The sequence below is a fragment of the Numida meleagris genome, chromosome 2 (assembly GCF_002078875.1).
Source record: "Numida meleagris isolate 19003 breed g44 Domestic line chromosome 2, NumMel1.0, whole genome shotgun sequence".
NCBI classification, from domain to species: Eukaryota; Metazoa; Chordata; class Aves; order Galliformes; family Numididae; genus Numida; species Numida meleagris.
Window position 1 is genome coordinate 44,094,397 of NC_034410.1, and position 25,231 is coordinate 44,119,627.

The following is a 25,231-nucleotide window of genomic DNA, read 5'->3' on the forward strand; positions in this document are numbered from 1 at the left end:
GAAAATTGAGGGTTTGCATTATTTTGGTGGAACACAGAGCCATCAGTTAGGAAATAGGAAAATTTCACTTACTGCAATGGAGCTCATAAAGATTTGCTGTCACAAATTTGGACAAGAGTTCTAGAACTGAGGCTTTTGTTTTGGAAAGATGAAGTACTGCAGTACTTTTGTCAGAATAGATAACTTTCTCAAACGATAAACAGAGGATAAATTGATGCAATTCAGCCCTCCAAATCTCCTGACAGATGTGTGCTTACCATTTATAGGTGTATGAAAGCAATACTGAATGGAAAGCAAGCACAGGTAAAAGCATTTGGGGTTGTTCTACTGTTGCTGCTGAGTACCAGGTAGGTAGTAACTGCTCTAAATTTGCTCTGCAGAAGTTGCCTTTCAGTACACTTTCCAGCAGACCCTTTGCTAGAGTGCATGTGACTGTATTTCTGCTATCCTAGCAGGCTAACATAACTGCGTCTTTACTATCTACTGGAGCTGTGCTAGCTTTCCAAGGGTGTCTGGTTATAATAAGAAAATTCCTCTCTACAAAACTGGTGAAGGGTCTGGAGGGAAAGGTGTGTGAGGAGCAGCTCAGGTCCTTGTGTTTGCTCAGCCCAGAGCAGAGGAGCTGAGGGGAGGCCTCATGGCAGCTGCAGCTCCTCACAGGGAGCAGAGGGGCAGCGCTGAACTCTGCTCTCCGTGACAGCGACAGGGCCTGAGCGAACGGCATGGAGCTGTGTCAGGGGAGGGGCAGCTGGGGGTTAGGGAAAGGGTCTGCACCAGAGGGCGGTGGGCATGGAACAGGCTGCCCAGGGCAGAGGGCATAGCGCTGACCTTGGCAGAGTTCAAGAAAGATCTGGACAATATTCTCAGACAAAGGGTCTGATTTTTAGGTGGTCCTGTATGGAATTGAATTCGATTATCCTTAGGGGTTCCTTCCAACTCGAGATATTCTATGATTCTATTTAAAACAAGTCAAAAATAGACACATGGGCACTTTAAAGACAAAAGCAAACAATAAAGTGACCCTAGCAAAGCAAAATGCAGAAACCGAATTTATGCAAGGGGTGAAAGACTCTGGAGCTCTTGTTTAATGCTCTATGGAAAGACAAACCAAAACGTGATGAATTTGAAGAAAGAACCGGTTAAGAGATAGAAAGTTCTTAATAAACCACTGAACACGCCTGGAACTGTAGTATTGACCAATGGCTGCAGACCTTTTGAAGCTGTTCATTGCAGCTGTTCTCATTTTATCATGACATTTTGCCACACAAGTCTACCTGCGGAAGACTACCTCCACAGAATTTCCTATTTCTCAAACCAAATGAGAACCTCCGTCTGGTAAGAATTTGAGACTCAAATTTTTTATTTCAGAAAAGATTTTCAAAACATATTGGGTTCAAGGTTAACTCTCCAAATTCAAAACAACAACAGGCTTCTGATGTAAAAACTGAGGATTTGGCAAGTGTGGGCCTCTGGGCCTTGACCTTAAACTCCAGAAAGAAAACTAGGTTGTGTCAAAGACAAAGTCAACTCTCCCTCTTCTGGCTCCTGTGCACTACAAGCAAGTTGCCTAGGAGCTGCAGAGCAAAGCGCTTAAACGTGCCCACTCTGATTTGTGATAGCTCGGTAAACAGCAGAAGCTTAAAGGCACTGCTCCTCCAATTTGGAAGTAGATGGGGGAATACTCTCATCCATATCTCAGCGATTCTGGCCCACAGACTTATATTCTGGAGTAAATCTATTTTCACTGGCAGCATAAGCTGGCAAACTAAGCTGGAGATAAGGCTCTGCTGTGGGGGAGCAGCACGCATGAGCACAGCAGCAGGATATTCACAAGCAGCAGCTTAAACCACTGTATCAAAATTCACTGGAACTCATCTGTCACTGTCTTTACTCTCCAGTTGTGAAACAACCTATTCAAGCCTATGTCTTATTTTCACTTATTTTCCCTGGCTGCTCTTCTTAAAATGTTACTAATGCAGCTTGTCAGATTTTCTCCAGCTTTATAAGCAAGAACTAAAGGCAGTGTGGTGAGAAATAAGTGAGAGGAAGAGGAAATACTCTTTAGTATAAGGCATAAATGGTGCTGTAAAGTTGTTTTTACTTTTTTTTTGCTGGTAGTGACTGTTTTCCTTAAGATGGCTAAGGAACAAAATATAATTTATAGAAATCTAGCATGGTACAAAAGAAGACATAACATTCAGCAAAAATCCAAATAAACCTAAGTGAACATGAAAATGTTTAAGGAATAAACACTGAGGCATGGTATCCTGTTATCATTCAAATCAAGCAGCAAGACCACGTTTGGAATGAACTTGGTTTTCCTAAAGCACCCACCAAAGCAATACAATGTCTGTGATGTACTTCCCTAACCCACAGTGTCCTATGAAAAGCATAAACGGAGTGACGCACCTGTCAACACACAGATTTAATGCTTGTTCTTTGCAAGTCTATATGCATCATTCCAGGCAGGAAGCATACTCATCCAGGATTTCAATACTGCAGCTTTGTGCAGCAGAAAACATCAATATTTTCTCTTAGTCACTCACCCATAATGTGTATGACCCCCTGCGACTCCCAGGAAAGGTCAGCATGCTCTGATCTGAAACAGCAACGGATGCCAGGCCACTGCTCCTGGATGGCGGCCATTCGAAGTCAGCCTCAGCCTGCTCAGTTTTGCCTTTCTGCTTCTTTATAATCTGTAAGGTTGGGGAAACGGGGTGGGAGGGCAGGATACAGAAGAAGGGGATAAAAAAAGGTACTTTTTTTTTGTGGAGAACATGACATTAACTCTTTCTCAACACAAACTGCCTAGGAAGAACAGCAGTTTCCCTTTGCTTTTTTTCCAGCTCATGCAAGGATGATTCTGACAAGCTGCATGCAAGCTTCTCATCTAAAGTCACACTGCATGCAAGCACACAAGCTTCGGTACAATAAATCATAATCAATGCCTAGAGGAACATCAGAAGTGAATTAAATAAACATGGAAACCTGTTCCTACCGTAACACTTTAAGCATCAACAGCATCTAATGTCAGGTATTTTCTCAGATAAGAACATTTTCAAAGACATAAAATACTAGACATGAGGGGAATTTCAAAGGCTCCTATGACATCTAGAAACATTTCTACTTAAAACAAAGAGGTTTTAGGTGTCTAGACACTATTTTTGTTCTTGCAAATCTAGACTGTTGTGAGAGAGAGATGATCATATAAGCTACCTTCCCCCTACACTGACAGATTATTTCCTGCTGTGCTTCATTTCTATACATTTCCCAACTCCAGTTTAAAATATCTACAGAATATTACCCTGCAAAAGATCTTGTTAGGCAGCTTTTGACAAAAGTGGTAGCAATTCAAGCTTAACTAACATAGGCCCTAGACTATCAAAGACCTAGTAAGGAGACTTGATCTTCTAATATCCCTTTTAAAAAATAAGGCAGATTATTTCCCACTGAGCTGCTGCTCTTCTAGCTTTTCTTGACAGCCTTGTAAACAATGCGTTCCTGTTCTGGTCGTCCAAATACTGTTAAATGCTGCATCCCATATACAAATGTAGTAATGAGGTTAGCTTAAATGGAGGGAGACTGACCCTCCATTGTGGCTAATTCTCTGATCACTAAAACTCTGAATCAGTCTGTTCATGTTTGTCTTGCCTTGCTCCAGACTGTCCAGACAATCTCAAGGGGTATTTGTTCCCAGCTAGCCCTCCATTTTGGTGCTGCATCAGTGCCACCTGCAACTTTGCAGGTGGAACACAAAGCTTCCCAGAAAAAGCCAAACAAATCAGACAACAGCGAGTTCTGTCATTTTTTGTGTCTCTCTGATATTACTGTTAACATAATTGTATTGTAATGATTCTTTCTGTGTTTTGTAGATGCAGAGTTCAGCACAGTTGGTACAGGCAAGTGCCTGTTCCTTTACAGGGGAAAACTTTGTGCCTTTTGGCAAATGTACATTTAAAATTTGAGCAAGTAGGGTTATCCTCTTCCCAGTTACTAAATCACAGACTGAAGGGATTGTATCTCTCAGCTCTGAGGGTGTAGGCCATCAGTTTAGGCACTAAATCTTATTTGCAAATTAATGTCTCTGTCAGATATAGTTGGTTAAGCCTAGTTTGTGATAGTTGAAGTTGCAACTTGTCATTTATTGTGTACTTCCTATATTGATGTAATTCTCTTCTCTGTTACAGCCCAAGCTCATGAAATTAAAGTATCACTTTTGGCTATTAAATAAGCCTGAGTAAAAAATGCTTGCCATACCTTCTGCACAATGGTTGTGGCCAGCTCTTCTATGAGGTCCTCCTTGTGTTCTTGCAAGTAACAAGCCTCATTCTGTTTGTCCTGCATGAAAATAGATATCTGTAGTTGCCAATAAATACCTGTAGCCTGCCCACAGTAACTGTACATCAGAAGATGGGTAGTATGCCCTATTGGCACCGTGGGAAGAGATTGCAGGTACTTACATCAGATGTCACCTTCTGAAATGCAATATACATCTTGAATACAAGTTCATAAAACTCATACCCAACTCTGTAGGTTATACATGAGTCACTACTCTTTTTTATGGTTTCTTTTATATCTCCTTGTTTCAGCACCACTACCGAAATTAAAAGAAAGATAATTGTTCTGTTCAAATTAAAAAAACATATTAGAAAATGTTACCAGGCTGTCACTGTAGGTCTCTGCCTTAGAAATAGCTTCTTCCACTGCTTCCTCGGCAACACGTAAGGCCACAGCAAGGGTATCCATCATGCTGTGTCCTAGGTGAAGAATAAATTGAAATCATCATGTTCATTATTTATATTTTGCATGACAGAATGCAAAATGTAGACCCATGTTCCAGATATGTTTTCAAATCTTATTTTGTTCATGACTAAATTTATTTTCTCAACCCATAATCACGCGTAGTAAAATAAACACCTTAGGAGAGAGCGAGCAATTGTTTATCAACTTCCATGTAACTTCTTAAATTCAAATATTAAATACCATAAAACCTGATATTTCTATGCTGCTTATCTTAGAAGCCAGTAACTAAGGAGGAAATCATAAGAGGAAAATCCGTGAGCATCCTAGAAACACTAAGAGGATATGAGAAAAAAACAAAAAAAAACATGAACATAGGAAAATAAGTAGGAGAGAAGTAGCAAATATTGAAAATTGAGAAAATCATGCTAGAATAAGCGTGTAATATCTTGAATACTGAAGCATGAAATCTCAGCATGGCACATATGAACACAAATAATTTTTAATTTATTTCTAAATGTTCTAGCTAAAAGATGGTTGAATCTGTGAAGAAGACTTCTCAGCACTCTAGGCTATTTGTCCAGTAATTCAAAGCGTAAGCACTGTGTTTTAATCAAACGAGTCTTTAGCAGTGTACCTTCTGTCTGTCTGTAGAATGTAGAATCACTGCCACAAATGCTTCCTTCATTTTCAAAGCTTCCTTCAAAACAACCTCCTTCTGCTCAAAAAAAGACAGTACCACACGTTAGTATAAGAAATACCCATTCACAGCAGAAGCATTGTTAGATTAGGATATTCTCTTGAGGTACAGCAGCACCACACACAAAGAGGGATGACTGGAGAATCCTCTTACCTTTTTATAAAAAACATGATTGCAGCAATTTTTGCACAAAACTCCTTTTTTAATGAAAGTCCTCAAAAATTATTTGTACAGTAAAAGAGAAAGGAAGAAGCTACTAGAATATAAAACTTACATCGTGAAAGTTAAGCACTCGGAATTTGCTTTTAATATGACATCTGGGGTTGAAATAGATTCTACTTTAAAGGGCAATGCTGTATAAATAAGACAAAACCTAGATATGTGTGCTAGTATTTATCTTCAAGTGGAACAAAAGGTTTACCTAACAGTCACATGGAGGGAAGTTAGCAATGACATTTAGACTCAAAGACCTTCCTCAGAAAAGACTGACAGAGCACGTGAGCCCATGCCACTCCATCTTGTCACTGCACTGTTCACCCTTCCACTCAGGGACAAGTTCAATGACAGTGTGGCTTAAAGAAAGACAACATGTCACAGGAAAGTTCTGAAGGATCCCTCCCCCCAGTTTTAAGCCCTACTTCCATCCTGACTGATGTGAGTATTCTTGCCTTTATACATATTTGCTCTCAGCTGTTACAGAATCTTCTCTACAAAGACAAATTGATGCAGGTATAGCAAAAAGACTAATAAATCAGAAATTAGTGCATTGGTCACTGCTTCCTAAAAGAGTTTATACCAGTATACGCAAGAAACACCTGGAATTTTCACTTAGGACTAGAGAGTCCATTTGCCATCCCATAAAATTTCAGAAAAAAGGTGAAAACTGTATAAAAGCTACAGTTGCTGTAGAAATTTGAAAGAATTACATTAGGAAAATGTTTGGTCCAATAAAGCCAATGAGATCTCAAACATTCATCTCGCTGAGCTTTAATTAATTCACTAAAATTACCAGCATGACACAGAACACCACTTAGAATCTATTTTACATCTCCAACTATTTTTATGGGGTGATGCACTGTAACATCACTGTTAAGGAAGGATCGTGCCTCTTCATTTAAAGGTTGTTATCAATTCTTCATCTGCATATTTTAGCCCTTTACAAACATCATAATAAAAATAAAATGTGCCCAGTTTGAGATCCTTATGATAGCAAAACCTTGATGACAAACTGAGTTTTGGTCAACGTAGACATATGGAATGCATCCCATGCTTAACCAAATTTTGCTTCAAATGCCACATAAATGGTCTCAGGCCAAATACTGAATGCAAAATTCTGCTCTCACTCACTGACTACTCAGAACTGAGATAAAAGTTGGGACACAGACCTGAATACAAACTGAAATTTACTTTACAGGCTGAAGATCACAATTCTGTTTTAAGCAAAAGTATCATAATTAAAATTATCAATGGCATAACTAAGATTAAAAATTCTTTGAATTCTTAAAATGGCTCTCTGGGCACTTTGCCTCTTTTTTCTCTCCTGTATGGTATTTCTGAAAAGATACAACATTACAAAGTCTTTTAGGAAGGAATCTCAGAATTTTCATTGTTTCAGTTCATTTCTTAAAGCAGGTAAGCTAATGAAAAATGAACACAGCTGCTCTTACCTATTACATCAGGACAAACTCCACTCTCCAGTCTATGCTTCTTGTATAAATTCTTCAGGACTTTGGCACTTCCAAAACACTTGAAGCGGCTCTTCACATTATTATAGTACCAATCCAGAGACTGGGTCCTTAAGAGCCTAAAACAAAAAATAAACAGCGTATTTGGAATTATTCTACAACAAACAAAACCAGTTAGTTTACTATTTTCTTACAAAAAGAGGGATCTTTTTGGTGTCAGAGCATAAAGATATTAATTTCTGAATACTTCTTCACAGCTTGTACCTTGCATGTATCTGATATACTGAGGCAAAAAGTAAATGGTAACTAGTGAGCAAATACCTGCTTGTAGTTTACTCAAGGTTTGGTTTTGATTTTGCTGCTATTAGAACAGCTGTTCTTCCCTGTTACATTATAATTCCAGCACTACAGCCTTCTGCAAGGTATAAACAAGCCTTGGAACAGTGCAGGAAGGTTTTAAAAATAGCCTTTATTTCCAGAGTTACAGATAATACAAGAAAGTTAGTCCATTAGCACACCACAAAATTTTTCCTAAAACTGCATCACTGCTCCTATCTGGGGGAAAACACTGGAGTTGGCAAAGTCTACTCCACTTAGAGAACCTCAAAGCAGAATGACTAAACGTGGTATGTAGACAACCTTTTTTGGTTATGTACTCACAACTGCACTTTAGTGTTACTTCCAACAATAAGCAGCATTGACATCAATAATCCCTCCTACTGGATTTGTCTCCAGAGCTCACAAACTTTTAGAAAGTCACGAGAAAAGCTCTGTATCTTTTCCCATCCAGCAGAGCGTTCTTGGTTCACCTCTCTTCCTTCAGCAGTTGGTGATGGAGCATCTGCGCCACATTCCCATGCAACACAACCACAGATTTCTATGGGATAACCCACAGCAGACCCATACATTTCCTATACAAGGAGAGGTGCATTCTAGGGTAAACAATAAACTAAAGCTGACTTACCTGAAAGCATGCAGGAAGGAGAAATAAGTTTGAGCCAGTGAATGTGATCTTACTCTGTGTGTTCTCTTCCCTGTTTGAGTCCATTTGTTCCTTTGCATACTGCCATACTAGTTCATTTTTAGTTAATTTACTACACTTACAAGTGCAGGAAGCAAGATATTTTGATATGACATGAAAACATCTTGTATAAAACAGTATTTAGCATAGGCTGCAAAGGTAATTTCTCCTGTGCACTAATTACTAAAACTGAGGTCTTAACTTAGAAGGCTCATGGAGCTCATTACATAATTAAGCAGAGATTATTCCCAACACAAAGATTTTAGAAAACAAAAGACTAAGGCTAGTGTCCAGTGCAAGTATGAGAATCCATACCGAAATTATGCTATCACCAGTCTGAACTCTCACCACTTCCAGGCTTGAAGAAATTCAGATGGTTTAATTCCATTTATAAAATCTGGGGCATTAGGTGAAAACCAGAACAAAACACAACCCAACTACAACCATTAGATTTTCCTCCAGAGACTCCAGAATTTTCTTTATAAAGTGAGAAGCAAATGAAAATCCAGCATGCACCATTGCACAAGGAAATACAGTCTCACCCTTAGCCACGCTAACAGTGTAGCTCTTACTCAGCACTGGCCCTCGAGAGATGCTCGATAGTGACCCTGTATGCTGAGCAGGAGGTTTCAGTTAAGTGCTTCCAGTCAGCCTCTGGATTCTTTGAGTGTTAGTTCAGTTGAAAAGGAGTATCTGATTCACGTAAAGCAGAACGCCATGATCTAGTCTACTCCTCTGTCACCACTGGAAAGTGTCTAATAGCAAATAACATCAGTGGGAAATTAAAAATGATGAAGCACGCTGTATTCAAGCCATGAAGTCTTAAAGTTACATTACTTGCTCAAATGATGGTAACAACGGAAGAAAAAGCACAAATGGAACAGAAGCATGTTTTTTCCATATGCTTTGTCAGCAATTAGATGTAGGAGAGATGTTCACAGATAATGTAAAAACATTAGGCCTTTACTATCTATTTGCACAGTAATATCCCAAGGGGATAAATTAGCTCCACCAGTCACGTTTCTACAAACACCACTAGCATCTGACAAGGAGTAAACTTGATTTTTTTTCTGAAAGATGTCCTTACAAACTGAGCAGTGACAGCTTAGAGATCTGGTGAAGCACAAGTGGCTGGTGGCTGTGCAGCAGCAATGGGAAGCACGCTTGGGTTTGCCTGTGACACAGAGGATTTCTGAATTCCTGCAACAGTGCCAGCAAGGAATCAGTGATGATACCTGACCAGGTCCTCAGCAGGGCTTGGCAGCCGGCACAACAATGAATCTGTGAGCGAAGGCCACTTTCTCTCCAAAACCCACAGTTCTTTGGTGCTTTGAGGTCCTACCTTCTCTGTGGGCAGGAACTGTTTGCTTTCAAGGACGCTGTACTATAATACAGCATAAGACTTCAGCCAATAGCACGGAGTCACAATCATTGTGATGGATAAAACTAACATTTTTTGTTTAAACTTTCTATTTCTGCAGGATTAACACTTTGTGAGTAATCTGATCATCTCATGCTTCTCTCATATGTGTTGAAAAGCTACCAACAACTCCAAATCTGCGCTTCAGTCCTGCATATATTTTATAGGAGATTACAATGACTCTTCTAAAGCTTTTCAGCCTCTTAACTTTCAAATAAGTCACAATGTGCCTGCTGATTCCTCCTGGGGAGAAAGGATTTGGAGAAGAGAGCAATTCTCCTTATAGATACTAAAATAAAGGGCCCATTCAAAGGATAAATACCATTTTCTCCTTATTTCAAAATTCTTTAATGCTGACCTATATTTTAAAGTTGTATTCTGCAAAGGCAGTTCCATGAAGCCAGAATAATGAAAGACTATGCCACTGCTAACATTACATTGTAAAAATGAAATGCTTCTCCTATTATCTTTAATAAAATGTGCACAAGTTCTCTCCATAAAATGAAAGTTCACACTTAAAGGATACGAGCTGCATGTACTTTATTTATCTTTATTTCTGAGCCGTAAAGACTATTATGTCTGACTGCTACGTCTATTTCTAAGCAGCCTTAAATGTTAAGGACGTTATTTATATTATATAATATCACCATGGATCTGAGTTATATTTTGACATGCCTTTGACACAGGGGAATACTGTGATTTTAAAGTTCTGCCTTCCTAGAAAGTGTGAAGCTAAGAAGACTCCTGTGCTTTCATAACAGAAAAACCTGAATGAGTATTACAATCCTCAGCCCTTTTTTTAGTGGAGCTCATGCAAAATCTTTCCAAGCAGGAATATTCCATGCTGTTTCTCACTTCCACCACCCAACCACTCAATTTTTAGGCTTCTCATGAGGAAAAGTGGAAAACCGGCTGTGCTGGGGAGTTGGGACATGAACTCCCTCTCTCATTATTAGTGATGATCACAGGAAAATTACGTGAAAGACTCCACTTGTGATGCAGGTATTCACTACTCAACACAGAGGAGGTTGTTCAGTAACTGATTTACTTCTTCACTTTTAGAAGAAAAAAAATCAAACACACTTCTAGGTTAAAGAACACAACTTCATGTTCTTCCTCTTTTGGATGGACCATTACTGTAGTACACAAATACTGTACATATGAATATCCTTCCAATGTTCAGTTCCCTGAAAGCCGGGCTTAAAATAAGAAATTGAAAATGCTCAGCCCCCTAAAGCTCCAACCATTAACTTCTAAATATCAAACTTTGGCCAAGCTCTTGTCACTCCAAAGATGGGTTTTATATTTGTCCATATTCACCGGATGTGAAAGGCAGCTTGTTCACACCTCAAGAGCAACACCTGCTAAACACTGGGCCCCAAATGCTGCTCTTATGTCACTTCTTTGCCAAGCCTGAAGTTGAAATCTCATTTCTTCTCTTCTTAATGGGATTCTGCAGGAACATTTCTCGCTAGACCAGGATGCCCAAAGCCCTTTCCATCCAGGCCTGGAGTACTTCAAGAGATGGGGCATCCACAGCTTCTCTGGGCAGCCTGTTCCAGTGCCTCATCACCCTCATACTGAATAATTTCTTCCTCACATCCAGCCTAAATCTACTCTTTTTATAGCTTAAAACCACTGCCCCTTGTCCTGTCACTACAGGTAAGAAGTATTTCCTTCTCTTTTCTCAAAAGTAATAACGTTACCCTGGAGCTCTCTCTTTTCTAGGCTGAACAACTCCAACTCTCTCTATCTGTCCTCATAGCAGAGATGTTTCATATGAGGCACTGATGTCTGCACAGAGGGCTGCATCCAGGTGACACTGCAATACACAAAAGCACTGCACCCTGACCTGCACAGGTATGCCACAGGAATGGTTAAAGCAGTGCAAGGCAAATGCTAAGGAAAATGGCCAGTAAAATTCAAACAACAGCAGAGGAGAGACCATCTGAAATCAAAGCATCTATCCACGAATGAAAACTGCCCAACCCAGGGAGAACATCACCAGTCATTCCCATAGGTGGAAGAGCTCCTCCCCAGGCAGTGCAGTCGTCATTGTCCTGTGCTAACAGCAGTGAATTCAGGACAGTGATCGAATTGCAGTCCACAGAACATTAATTCAGTGAGCTCAACCTACAGTATTGTTGTATGTAAGGTGTTTCCTAAAAATTCATGTTCTTCCACTCCACTTACTGAGAAGTTCACTGCCCCAACTTTCCCTTTAAATTCCCATGTGATGCAACATGTAAGCAACAATAGTTAAAGGTACAGAGGAATATTTTTTTTTTCCAAGAGATAGCTGTATGTACATCCCTCAAATTTGTTTACTGTCTCCTTTACCTTTGAAATCATCATTCAAGGAGTTATAAGTGGGAAGAAGACAGAGTAGGCATTATATAGAAAACCTAGATATACTTCCTGAAAGGAATAAGAACCAAACCTTGTAACAAGTTCAACTAACTTCGATTATTGAGAGAAGTACTAAAGCTTTGGTCTCCTGGGCTCTTTAAACCAAGCCTAGGTGACTTTCCAGAGGGAAACACTAAGGCTTGGTCACTGCAGTATGTGCTTTGTGATGACTGAGTCCACAACTACATGCCTTCCTTCATTTCAGTGTCTGCTTCCCATTTCACTGGATGCCCCATACATGCACTGGCAGGGGATGCTGCCATAAAACTATGTAATGCTAGCATGCAAAACTGGCAAAAGTGTCAGTAAAAGTACATGCACAGTAGAATAGCTTAGGAAAACCTGTAGGTAATGTGCTGGTTTTGAAATGAAATGGCAGTTCACATAGAATCAAATTTCTCTCCACTTGGCAACATTTCAAAGCCTGCTAACAAAAAAAAATTCTTAGATTCCCACAATACAGAATCCACTAAAAACCCCTTCTCCAGTTCACAGACATTTCTCTGTGCCATAGATTTGTGACCCAAGTTCCTAGTGTTAGTTCAATCATCTAATCTGTGGTTAAAGTAATGTCAACGGTTTACGGGTGTTCGGCCTGGTTCTGTGACGAAGGGGACGGGGGATCCACGGGCCCACGCCCCGGGAAAAGGGGAAAAGGGTAAGGAGATGGCCCTGAGATCAAAGAACAGTGGCAACAATCTGAGGAGAAACAAACTAATTTACTAAATAAGATATCGGAATGCAAAACAACACACTATAATACAATATAATTACAATTTAAGCTGATAAATCCAATACAGAGAGAGAGAATGTCCCAAAATCAAGGTAGGCCTTACTCTACAAGCTGCATACTTTACTTACTTTGCCTATAAAACTGTTTGGGTCCTCTCTGAGTTTCAGTCTTCCAGCTCCTTTTTCCTAGATCTAAAAAAGCTTCCTGCGACAAGACACCTTTCTTTCTGGATTTCTGCAAAGGACAAGATTTGAACAAATGGTGGCTGTACGTAGGTCAGGCTCACTGCTTTTTGCACATCATCCAAACTTAATCCTCTCATATGAAAGTGGACAGGCTGAAAAAAAATCTTTGGGCTTAACGTGGGCATGATGTTTATGGTTTATGATGGAAGGTTGTTAGTCTGAGTTTGATGAGGACCATTTTCAGGTCTGTTCTCCACAAATGGTGTTTTGAAGCAGGTGAGGAAAACACTGAGGCAACGCTGGATATAACTGGATTTAGGGTTCCATCCTTCAGTAGGAAAACATACCTAAGAGTTTAGAACATGTCAGCCTTTATCTGGGATATCTTGCCCTGAAAGGCTGTATGTCAGGAACACCTGACTCACAAACGAACACACGTTTGGTATATTAGCACAACCTGCTGCCCCCATGAAGCACACTGTGTTTTAGGGTAATAGAAGTAAAAATCTGCAGCAGTTCTAAATGTCAAATTTTAAGAAGAAGAGGGTTTTCAAATCCAGTGCTCCACTGCAATTTAGCTGACAGTAAACACAGGGTTGAAATCATGACTGTGGAGAGTCAATGGCAGTTAAAGCATTGACCTATGTAGGGTCAGGACCTCTCTTCAGGCACCTACAGGCAGTGAAAGATGTAAGAGGCCAAGTCCAACATAGCTTCTGACAGCATCTCAGCACAAGCTAAAAAGCCATTGCTATAACAGCATGTCTATGAGGATATTTGCCATGTCTAACGGCCATTAGTGAATATTCTTTGGCCACTTTTGCTTTGTAAAGGGAGCATCATTGACTGATACTTGTTTATTCAGAGCTCACCTCTGCACCTACAAGTTCAGAAGGCTGCATTGCAGGGAGTTTGCGGAGTGTCTGCAGTATCGGCTATGGTCGTTTTAAGCCATGAAAGAAATGGGATCACATAGGTCTTTCTCTTGTCCCTTTGAAATAATGATGCCTACAAGGAGATACACAGCTGGACAGTTCTTAATGACTCCCCCATCCATACACTGGTGTTCTCCTACCCTAATGTTGAGAGGTTTTGCTAACATTTAAGCCACATGTTCCTTGTTTCTATTTAAACAAGACAGCTTATGATGCTTGTTCTTCTCATTAATTAAGGTTAAAGAATCCTGTTTCACCACACATCATGTTTTCTAGCCACCTGATTGCTCCTATTTTTTTTTAATTTTCCAGATCTCCTCCAGCTCCAAGTGGCCCTTATCTCTGTTTAAGCACAAAGCACAGCAACAGGTCATTTACCAGTACTCCCTCTTTTAAGAAAGCCAAATCTAAGTGTTGGAATACAACTTGCCACAGTGCAGACCCTACAGATGAGATGACATGGCAATCAACAGATATGCCATGGTGATACTGAATCTGGGTGATGCGACACTGTGAGTCATTCATCTGTTGAAATCTTGCCAAGACTTGCAGCTTTGAAACTGCCAACTTTTCAGAAAGTAAGATCCTGTCAAACTAAGTCCAGGGTATTTTCACTCTACCTTTTTTTTCAAAATAGATAATCATGGATTATGCTTTCAGAACTGACATTTAGGGTACATCTCCTCACTAGCTGTCAGCTGGGCTAAAACATCACTTTTGTAGTGAAATCCAGGTGCTTGGCTGCCCTATCTTCTTAGCAACAAGCAAACAGCTCTTTGGGATATGAGAACCATGAAGCCTGCCATTCCCAAGAAGCCTTATGCTCACACCAATACTGATTCCATACATGGACATAAAAAACCCATCTCTCTTCATTTTACTCCTGCTCTCACATCTATGTTGGTGCGTAAGGAGCTCTAAACATTACTGCAGCCACTGTAAATTAAGTGGCCAAAAATGACGTGTAATCCTCATCGCAATGGCATAAACGGAGCCAAAGAACTCATCAACTTTGTTACTCAGCCCTTCCAGGTGTTTCCATCAATGTCTGAAAACCATCCCACTTCCACGTTGCGAAATGTTTTCCTTTTAAGCTTTTCATTAGAGGGCTTATTTTTACACTGCGAATTAATGAAAATTAAATAAGTGGCCACTGGATATCTGAAACTAAATTGAATCAAGTCCAAATCCAAATGCTTGGGTAAAGCTCTGATATTTTGGTTTCAAAATGCTTTTACACTTTTATACTTATGTATAATCTAAAGGTTTTATTTTCATATAAAATAATGAAAATACAAACAAAAACATCACCACTAAGACAAAACTTTCCCTCTTAAGCAAAATGAAAGGTTTCACATTATCTGAATCCATTTTCCCCTAGAAATTTCATTTTGTGTGAAATATTGTATGCTTTTCCCTATCTTAATTTGCAGCAAAATAAATTTCAAATCTCATTATTTTTCAAAGGGAAGAAATTCCATATCCTGATCATCTTGTACTGGATATTTGTTAAGGTAAATGACAGGAATTAATCGATACTACATCATTAGCAAATTTATGACGCTTACAGGCACACAACATTCTAAACCAAAATAAAAACAAACTTGAATCAAAGCAAGTTATTATAGCTATAGTGAACACTGATACGCTGACTTTTCTCATCACATTTGTTTCTACTTGCTACAATACATCAATGTAATTTTTACTTTGGATTTCTAAGATAAGACTGGCAAAAAGAACAAAAATTCACACTGACAGTACTTCAAAATCATACACCCCGCTGTTCTTAAGAAACAACAAGAGCTACAGATATTCATAAATTCTGAATTGGACAAGCATCCTTTTCCTACACTGCTGTTACAGCAAACGTTATGAATTTATCCTTTGTACTTATCCACTGAAGTGAAGGAAAATTCAAACAAAAACCTCATATACATATATTTCAGAATGCAGAGAGATACATCAAAACACTCTCAGAAAAATCTGGTCATTGAACTGTGCATTTAAGTTAATGAAATGAAAATATTTTCAGTCAAAATATAACTGAACATTAATAGCTATGAACAAATGCACCATTCACTGACATGAGAAATCTTTTCCATTACCACAGATACCAAAGAAAACAACAGAACATAAAGCAAGTTTGATTAGTTATTCAAATTACCTAAGTGAAGGATTTTCTTTCTGAAAACTTCATTTTTAGTCCGCAGATTCTTAAAAAAACAGCGGAACAACAGCAACAAAAAAAGCGAGGCCGATGCAGCATAAATATTTTCACAAAAGAGATACAAACTCCACTCCATCAGAAAAAAATACCAGAGGATAAACCATGCAAATTAATTCTGTAATCCTGATTAGAAAAATACGCAGGGCTTTTAATATAGAGCTCAAGAACGCCAAAAAGACAACAATCCTCTGCGTTAAGGTCTGTTTCTGTTCCTGGGTCAGGAGAAAGCTGTGAACAAACAGCCGTAAAGCACCGCCAGAGATGAGAAGAACCATCGCCAGGTAAAATCAAAGAGGAAGGTGGGCTCATTTCAAGATTATTTAAAGAAAGAAATTAAAAATGGAAAAAAAAAAAAGAACTAAAACAAGCTCAAAATAGGTAAAACTTTGGTGAGGAGCAAAGAGGAGCCATTTCAGGTCCCATCGTTTGCAGTGGTTGTCTCACCCAAAAGCCCAACTCGTGCTAAGCCGGGCTGTACCGTCATCTTCTGGGAATTAAGTGCAGTGACTCTACCACCCCCTTCCTGAGATTACATGTATTTGTAGCTTTTCAACTCCACAAGCCACAGCATGGCTTAAGAAACATGCTGTTCAGCTGGAGGCACTGCTTCATTATAGATACAGCAGTATATGTAACGCATTATGTACTCAACAGGAGTGTAACATCTCCAAACCCCAATCTCACAAAGTCCTGAGCTGGGAGGTGCAAGGAAAGCATTTCCTTGCCACCCACTTGGCTGTGGCAATGAGGAGAAATGAGACAGAGCCATGCTGCGCTCCCTGGACACAGTGCTGAGAGATACCCAGCACAGTTCAAGCAACAAGATTTCCTCGAATTACAGTGGAAAATGGGTTGTTAGAATGTGAAGAGCTGGCCAGACTCAGGAAGTCAGCTCAGCCAACATCTGCACCTCAGCAGCTCTTCCCTGTGTGGACCAAGGACATGTGAGCACTGAGGTGAGGGTATTGGATGCTGTGCAATGGCACTGCAACTGCTGCACATCAGTGAGCATCCTGAGCACACAGTGTGTCCCCACTGAGTGCCTCACTGAGCTCTGTCTGCTTCTCTGTTTTGTGCTACTTGTCAGTGGAGCTCTCTGATTAAGCCTTAAAACCACACAGATGATGCTTTTTTCTTAAAAAAAATTTTTTTTTTTTCAAGCAAACTCAAGAGTCACCACATTGGAAATACATGTTTTTCCATAGTGTAGTTTACCCCGACACACAGGGAATATTTTTAGTTGTAAGCTTTATTGTGCAAGCTGCCCAGCAGCCTGACAAAAGCTAAATTCCAGCTTACAGCTGAAAACCGTAGAAAAATTCCAAAGCCCTTACAAATTATACAAATGAGACTTTAATCCCAGCTGGCCTCACTAATGGGGGCTCTACATCTGGGCACACACACAAATGTACTTTTCATATGGATTTTCAGCTATTTGAATAATGAAAAATGGAAAAAAGGAAACCCTCTTTTTTGTGCATGTAAATACTTGTATTGCAGTAATAAAAAACAAACAGTCCTATAAGCACAGATTAGTCAGACTGTCAGAGAAATAGAGCTGTTTCTGAAAACCGGCCCAGCTCACAGCTCTTAGGTAAAACTGATCTACTGCCCAGAGCAGGACTCGCTTCTCTATCCATCAGAAAGCTTCAAGGCCAATTAATCTTCCCATCCTCTCCAGAGCCAGCTATTCTCACGTGCCAGCGTTTCCAAATGTGATGCTTAGGTCCTAACCAAAGGGCTTCAATGTACACACAAGGCTGCACAGAGTGGACATCTCCACATAAAACGCTGTTGCAGTCTCACCTGATAGTGGCAGAGAAGGCCTCACTGCAGTAACAGGAGGCATCTCTACACAGGCCTCCCTCCTGTGTGTGATGGCCATGGGGAGAGTTGGGGCCAAAAGGAGCTACTTGTCATTCTCAAGACACCACCTACTCACACCTCTCATCAAAGGGAAGAGAACATTGATCTCTTTCCAAGTTGTATTTGTCCCATAAACGCTCTCAGACACTGCGTTTGAATTTTGGGTGGTCATGTATGGAGCCGGGAGTTGGAATCAATGATTCCTATGGGTCCCATCCAACTTGGGATATTCTATGATTCTAAGGTGGGGAAGTAATCCCGAGTACTGGTTGCAGTGGGAACAGTTGGCTGCTAGCACGGCTGGGGGTGCAGCCAAATGGCTGCTGGGCTCTAGTGTCTCAGAGACAAAGGGCAGTGTGCATGCCTCTCTGCGCATCTGGGGCAGGAGTCTTACACAAATTAAACTAAAACATCATTTCTCTCTAACATATACAGAATTTCTGTTAAAAGGGCTGTTGAGGAACCCTCAAGCAGTGAGAGAAATTTTCTTGCAATTCTTTTTTCTTCATTCCTTTTTTTCCTTAGGAAAGCATGAAGGTGGGATAAGTGTTTCGCTTGCATTACTGAGATAAATTTGGAGAGTATTGGAGCAGGCAATCAGCAGAAGGTGGTACATTAAGGATGTTTCCAGTGTATGTGCTGCTCCATTAACCTACTGACTCTTTTAGGAGATGAGAATAAGAGAAATCACCAGTCCTTGTCCAGCAAATCCTGGAAATATAGGAAAAAGCCAAATACATTAAATGCTAAAACGTTATTACTTGGCCTATTCCATTCTTTACTTGCTCTGTTAGAAAGACGGGGCATGTGCTAAAGTAGATTCTGTTACATACACATTCATGGGAAAATAATATAATGACCAATTTTTAAGGACAGTGCTAAGGACAGTGCAAATATGCTTTCATCCAAATGATGCACAGCTTTGCAGTGAATTCCTGCAGAGAGACCTCTCAGCTCTCTCCTGTCCCATTGTACAGGAGAGTTCCAGACAGGACACACAACGAGGATGAGACATGAGGCAGATGTATACACACAGGATCCTGGGACGGGCATGCAGCCAGATGCACGATGCAGCAGGACATGAGTAGTGTTTTCCTGGGTAGTGTTGCTTTACTGGGCAACCCTGGCACATTACTGATTTGCATCTTGGCCAAGAATTGTGCTGCAGGAGGAGGAAACCTCTGCAACTGGAAAAAACACGTGCACTGGTGGGACTGCATTGAGATGGGAGCTTCCAATGCACTAGGTAGGATAGGTCTGTAAAAGCTGGAGGATACCAGTGCCTCACAAGAGACCAAATTATTTGACATTAAACAGAACAGCTGACAAAGACAGACTACCGCACTTTGTTTTCACCCAAGGCAAAAGACAGCCTGCCTTTGAAATGATGCCAAACAAACAAATGACTAGTTGCTCAGGACATGACAAAAGGAGAGTGGAAATCAGAAGACTCAGGGATATAGAGAAGTGCTACCTAAGGCCAGAAAATTCAACCTATCACTTCATAGGCATGTTTTAAAAATAGCACAAACATTTTTAACTAACACAAATTCTATGCTGCAGAATAAGTAAAAAACGATTTTGGACCTAGAAAAACATTAGAATTCACATATATGGAACACAGAACAGTTCAGTGTTCCATACAGAGTAGTCCATATGTGTAAAAGTGGAATGAGAAAAATTACTTATCTTCTAGTTATTAAAAGAAAGACATATGCCGACTACTCAAGAGTGTTTACCCTCACTGTGTTTTCTTTCAGTTATGATGAACTTTCATAGAAAAATACATTCTCATTTCCTTCAGAAGTTCATTTCTGAAAAGAGGTACCCCAGGGGTAGAAATACTGGGGAAGGAGGAAAAACAAACAAAACACTGAAAAAAAGCCTGACTTGAATTGCAAGATGAAAAAAATAAATTCTTCTTCTCTCCCTGCTCTCAAAAGAAAAACGTTGTACCAATATAAAGCATTAGGAATATCTATTTGCTTTCATCATATGAAGGAAAATAATGAAAGAATCCACATTCAAGGATATTTGACTCCTAGAATGAATCATACCCTGAGTAACGACAGGTTAGTACTACTGTTTTAAAATATTTGGATTTTATATGTCTAATCCACCTACAATATTGGTAAAATAAGAAAATCTTTGATGATATTAAATACTCCACAAGCTGCAGCAGTAGGATTATTTACTGAGTATACCTAAAATAAAACCACATGTAGTGAGCAGAAAAGATTTTTCAGAAAAAATGTCTAGAAACAGAGTTAAAAACAAGAACTTCTTTAATAGTCACAGAAGAATTTTTCAGAACAGAGACAACTACAGATTCTGTGATACAATCTATACCCTAATCTTTTGACAAATTAATTTCTTAACGGATCAAATGACACAATTCTACAGTTGGTGAAGAAACTAATGAAAATATTTTACATATATTCTACTTCATGCTTCATTTTTCTTTAGACTTTTGTTCTTCACAGTCAGTAAGTACAGAGCTTGTATCAGAGTTATTTAAAACTTATTAACTCACTGGCAATAATGCAATTATCTGAAAGCATTTAAGATCATTGAAAGGAGGCTGACTGAAGTCTCAGTAAGTAAACAAAATAAATGGCTGAACATCCTTTAAATCCATTCTACAAGTGAAAAACGGAGGCACCAAAAGATTTGCTTCCAGTTACTTTGGAAATGCAGCATGTTGAAAAAGGAATTCAGATAGCCCGACTCTAAAGCTGGTGTTTTTGACTCAAGCTGACCCCTCTTCTGTCTGAGGCATAAACATTTTTGTAAAAGCTCAGTTTTCTTATCTGCAATTTGTTCAGGTTAAATATTTTATACGAAACATTTGTGTCGAAGAGAAAAGGAAACCAACACTCTCTAAATCTCTAAGCTTGAAGAATGCTGAGTGAGATCAAAGGGTCGAGTAAGCCAGCGTGACAACGCGTGCAATCTTCTTCCAAATCCAGTAGACAAGCAGCGCATCTGAACTTGGAAACAGCCTGTAGCCAAGGATTTTGCAGATTATTTAGTGAAGATATACGGCAAGAATTATAAATGGCTGAATATGTAATGACAGATACAAACTTGAAGAGTGTTCAGCTACATTAAATCTATTTAGCACTATTTCTATTACAACAGCTACACTGCTTTGCTCGGAAACTTATCAGAGAAATAAGACATTGCCATTTCACAGCCGAAGATCCACGAACACATATCACGTACCCCAGCCACCTCCTGCTGTACAAATCCCTTTGTGCAAGTCTGCTCTCCCTGCAGCTCAAACTGTGGCTGGCTTTATTCTCAGAGGATTTTGGATGGCTCAGAAACCTACATGCCCACACCACACAGTTTCTCATGTTTCCTCATTGAGAAAAGACCATAATTGCTCAAGAGCCCCATTATCAAGAGAGCAAGGCTTTTTAGAAATATTTTTGGCCAAGGTCATAAAAAATGCCCTGCATTCACAGAGACATCATAGCAGCAAGACTCAGGTCTGTTTAGCTGAATGTTTTCAAATTGATTCCCTTTATAAACTTAATCACCACCAGTATGTTTGGGCTTACTGAAAGCTATTGAAACCTAGGCTAGCTGAAAGCTCCACATAGTAAGAAACTGCAAGAGAAAAGGGAATTGCTTCCTCACCTGACATCATTCTGTGATCCAATGTCTCCTCTGAATCCACTCGTAGCATGCTGTTTAGAGTAAAAGCAGTCTTGCTTTGTTGCTAACAGAAAATAAATGCACAAATTGCTGCATACTCTTGAAAACCAAATGCATCCTCCACTAAGGCAGTAAAAACATACCTGGAAAATTAACATCAGGTCTCTGATTTAACCTTCATACATGCAGATTCAGCGCAAATCAGTTAATGCAAGTCACTGGCATATACATGAGGATACAAGGACAGCAAGGCCACCAGTAAAAAGGATGGCACACTGTCATATCAGGCCATACAGTACAGAGTGTTAAAGGAATATCAGTCTCCTTTCTAATATCCAATTTTTCCAGTCACCTGTTTCCATGCTACAAGGCATAGGGAAGGACACTACAGCCACGCAACGTACATTGCACAGCACCTAAGGATTGTAATAGGTCTATGTAGGCTGTTTCAGAGCTACAGAAGTCTTGCATTCAAGACACTCACATTTGCAAAGCCAAAAAAGCTACTGCAGCCGTTATCACAACAATTCAGCTGGGTTATAGCAAAATGATTCATCACTCAGGGGCTGCACTTTCTTCTTACTTAGCTGAATGATGAAACTTAATTGGGAGAGGAACATGTTTCTTCATGGGGAAGCTCATTGCTGTTAGCCAAACCTCTGATACCAAGGGAGCAGTATGCTGCTGCCTTTGGGACCGAGTCAATTCAGGAGGAGGAAATGGAGGATGCTGAGAATACCAAAAGCTTTTTTCAACATTAAGTCTTCAAAAACATCATAGCCCAATTTGTACAGATGCCAGCCACTCCTTTTGGCAGAATGCATGATGTCTTGTATTCTACAGCCAATTTGTTGACTCTAATTAGCAATTTGGGACTAGAGTAAGAACAAAAGAGAATAAAAAATTGAGAGCACAGTGCCAGAGTCTGTAGCAGGACGCACACTCTTTCATCATTATTTTTCTAAATGTAGCTGAAAGGTGGCTACATCCAGCTGTTTCTTCAGAAATAGCCATGAGTACAAGTAGCTCCATATTACATCTGACTCTGGCTGAACAAATGCTTGCTTTCCATTCCATGGAAGCGTCCTAAGGGAACTCCAACATGCAGCCTAGCTGGTAAAATTAGGTGTCAAATAACACTTTTGTTATAATTAAATTTTCTTTGTAATTTTCTCTTATGCTCTATGTTCCAGTGTAACAGCAGCAACCTGGGTGTCTCCAAACACATCAGCCCCCAAAAGCACTGGGAGAACACTACAAAGCATAAATGAGCTACTCAACATGGCTAAAAAAGCCACATTGAATCAAAATTCACCATGTTGCAGGATGTTTGGTCTGCTCCTCTTCAAAAACTTACACTCTAGCATCTTCAGCTTTTTCTCTAGTAATAAGCGAAACAAACTGGTGGTGTCAGCACACCAAATAACCGTAAAACCCCCAGGATATTTGTATGGTCACTATATTCTCTCACATGAACCACCAGGTTTATGCAATATATTCTCTGATACGAATCACCAAAGCATTTCCAACAAAAAGAATCCCTACAATCCCACAGATTTTTACAGATCAGTTTTTCAATGTAAAACAAACAAACAAACAATAACAACAACGATGAAAGAGAAAACTATGATGACCAAGCAAAGCAAAGACAAGAAGTATCTATATTTATTTCCTTCCCTCACATTTGGGCCTCTTTCAGAGATCTTTTCAGAGATCCCTAGACAAAACATCCCAGTAGTTGATGTAACCTTTTCTGAAGTTTGCGCTCTTGTGCCCAATTTGTCCTATTTGGAGAGATTAATTTTTCCAGCAACAGCTAGTTCATCACCTCTGAATTATTTCAGATACTTTTTGAAGTGCATTTTGTAACCCCATTCTCTTTACAGATGATGGGGCTGTAGGGTGGCAAAAGTATCAATCAGTGCACATAAGAGAGATGGGTAAAGCACTTCAGTTCGAATATCAATCTTGAAAGAGTTTCAGATCATCTTTCCCATGGTCAGCACCAATATCTCCACCTTTGGCAATGTCCCTGAAGCCTTCCTCCTGCTGTCTTTCCTGTCTAATGCAATGCCTGCTCTTACACAAGCAAAACCAGAACATCTCTCCTTGCTTTCACCATTGCCTTCCCTCTTTTCTCAAAAACTTGTGGTTCTTGTTTTTGGTACAGGCAGCTGTTAACACAGCTTTGGTTGCTGGCTGAGTACAGAGCATTTCAGTGGCACAGGTGGCTATGAGACACCCACCCGCTCCTGTTGCAGCAAGTTTTTGCCATTTCTTTCTCAATAAAAACAAGTGTAGCTTAAACAGCTGCCTTCAAAAGAAGCAGGGGGGAAGAATAAGCTGAAATTTTGCAATGGCTTCAATGAGAATTGCCATTAAAATGTTACTCACAGCCATGAGCATTCACAGACAGTACTAATGAACATGTTAAAACCCATAAAGAACACACAAGTAATACGAAGTTTAATGATATTCTTTATACTAACTGTTAAAGTATGTACTTTGAAAATGTAATTTCCTAATGAGAAATGCCATTTGATTTGCAAACACTAGCTCGGGACAGTTAGGCATGAATATCTGGCTGCTAAGCAATTAGTATCTCTTTCAGGAAGAAAGCTTTCCCAAGGGGTATGGTATTTATATCATAACATTCAAATTTATATGATCACAGTAAGATTAGATACAGAACACTCACAAATTTTGAGCAATTAGAGAGACTATACAATTACCGCATGCAGTTTCTCCCTTCTCTCCATCCTCTCCTAATAATCCCGTTAGGGCAGGAGTGGCCTGGGATAGCACTTCAGCCATCACGGGCTGGTGTATCTGCTGGCTGCACCTCTAGGGCCAGCTCACAGATTTTCTGCATGCCCAGCAGGTGACAGGCAGTGGCTGGCTGGTGTCCAGCAACCAAGCATCCATCAGACAATCTGTCTCATTGGACAGCCTGCCGATTTTGGCCCTCAAATCTAGGTTGGCCAGAGAGTAGGATTGCTCCTGGTGAATGTGCTAGCCAGAGGTTCTTAATCTAGCAAGAGCTTAGTCTTGTGTTGGGGACAAGATAGGGGACACAAGGAAGTGCTGGAGGTAGAAGCACGGGATACAACCCAAGCAGGCTTGCTTTTGCTTGTTGCACACCTCTGCTCTGAAAGATTTAGGGCAAACCAAAACTATCTTGCCAGGGGAGATTTAGGCTGGACATTAGGAAATATTACTTTTCTGAAAGAGTGGTCAGGCGCTGGAACGGGCTGCCCAGGGAGGTGGTTGAGTCACTGTCCCTGGAGGTGTTCAAGAAACGTTTAGATAGAGCGTTGGGAGACATGGTTTAGTGGGTTTGTTGGTGGTAGGTGGATGGTTGGACTAGGTGATCTTGTAGGTCTTTTCCAACCTAGCTAATTCTATGATTCTATGATTCTACACTTTTTACTATTTGTCAGTGCAACCACAAGTTACTGTGATGTAGTAGAGCTACTGCAAAAGGAATACTACAAATAACCCTTTCCCTGAGGAGAAAACAGTGTCACTAACAATCACTTACGAGTTGTGAAATTTTACTTGCCTTTATGTGTCTGTTTTAAAAGCTCTGCTACTATGTGAAAACTTTAGCTTTGCTTAGGAAATAAGAAAGAAAATGGGTTTACTGA

At 39.9% G+C, this 25,231-nt stretch overlaps 1 protein-coding gene across 4 annotated transcripts in view; it reads right to left on the minus strand.

The window, feature by feature from the left end:
* MYRIP (myosin VIIA and Rab interacting protein) overlaps positions 1-25,231 on the minus strand; it is a 273,298-nt gene that overhangs the window by 42,320 nt on the left and 205,747 nt on the right. For all 4 annotated transcript variants that reach the window (XM_021385994.1, XM_021385995.1, XM_021385996.1 and 1 more), the window contains 5 exons: positions 7,108-7,244; positions 5,378-5,458; positions 4,660-4,757; positions 4,258-4,338; positions 2,547-2,696 (listed from right to left, as the gene is read on the minus strand). In XM_021385994.1, the coding sequence (XP_021241669.1) occupies positions 2,547-2,696; positions 4,258-4,338; positions 4,660-4,757; positions 5,378-5,458; positions 7,108-7,244 (547 nt within the window). The remainder of the gene's footprint in view (positions 1-2,546; positions 2,697-4,257; positions 4,339-4,659; positions 4,758-5,377; positions 5,459-7,107; positions 7,245-25,231) is intronic.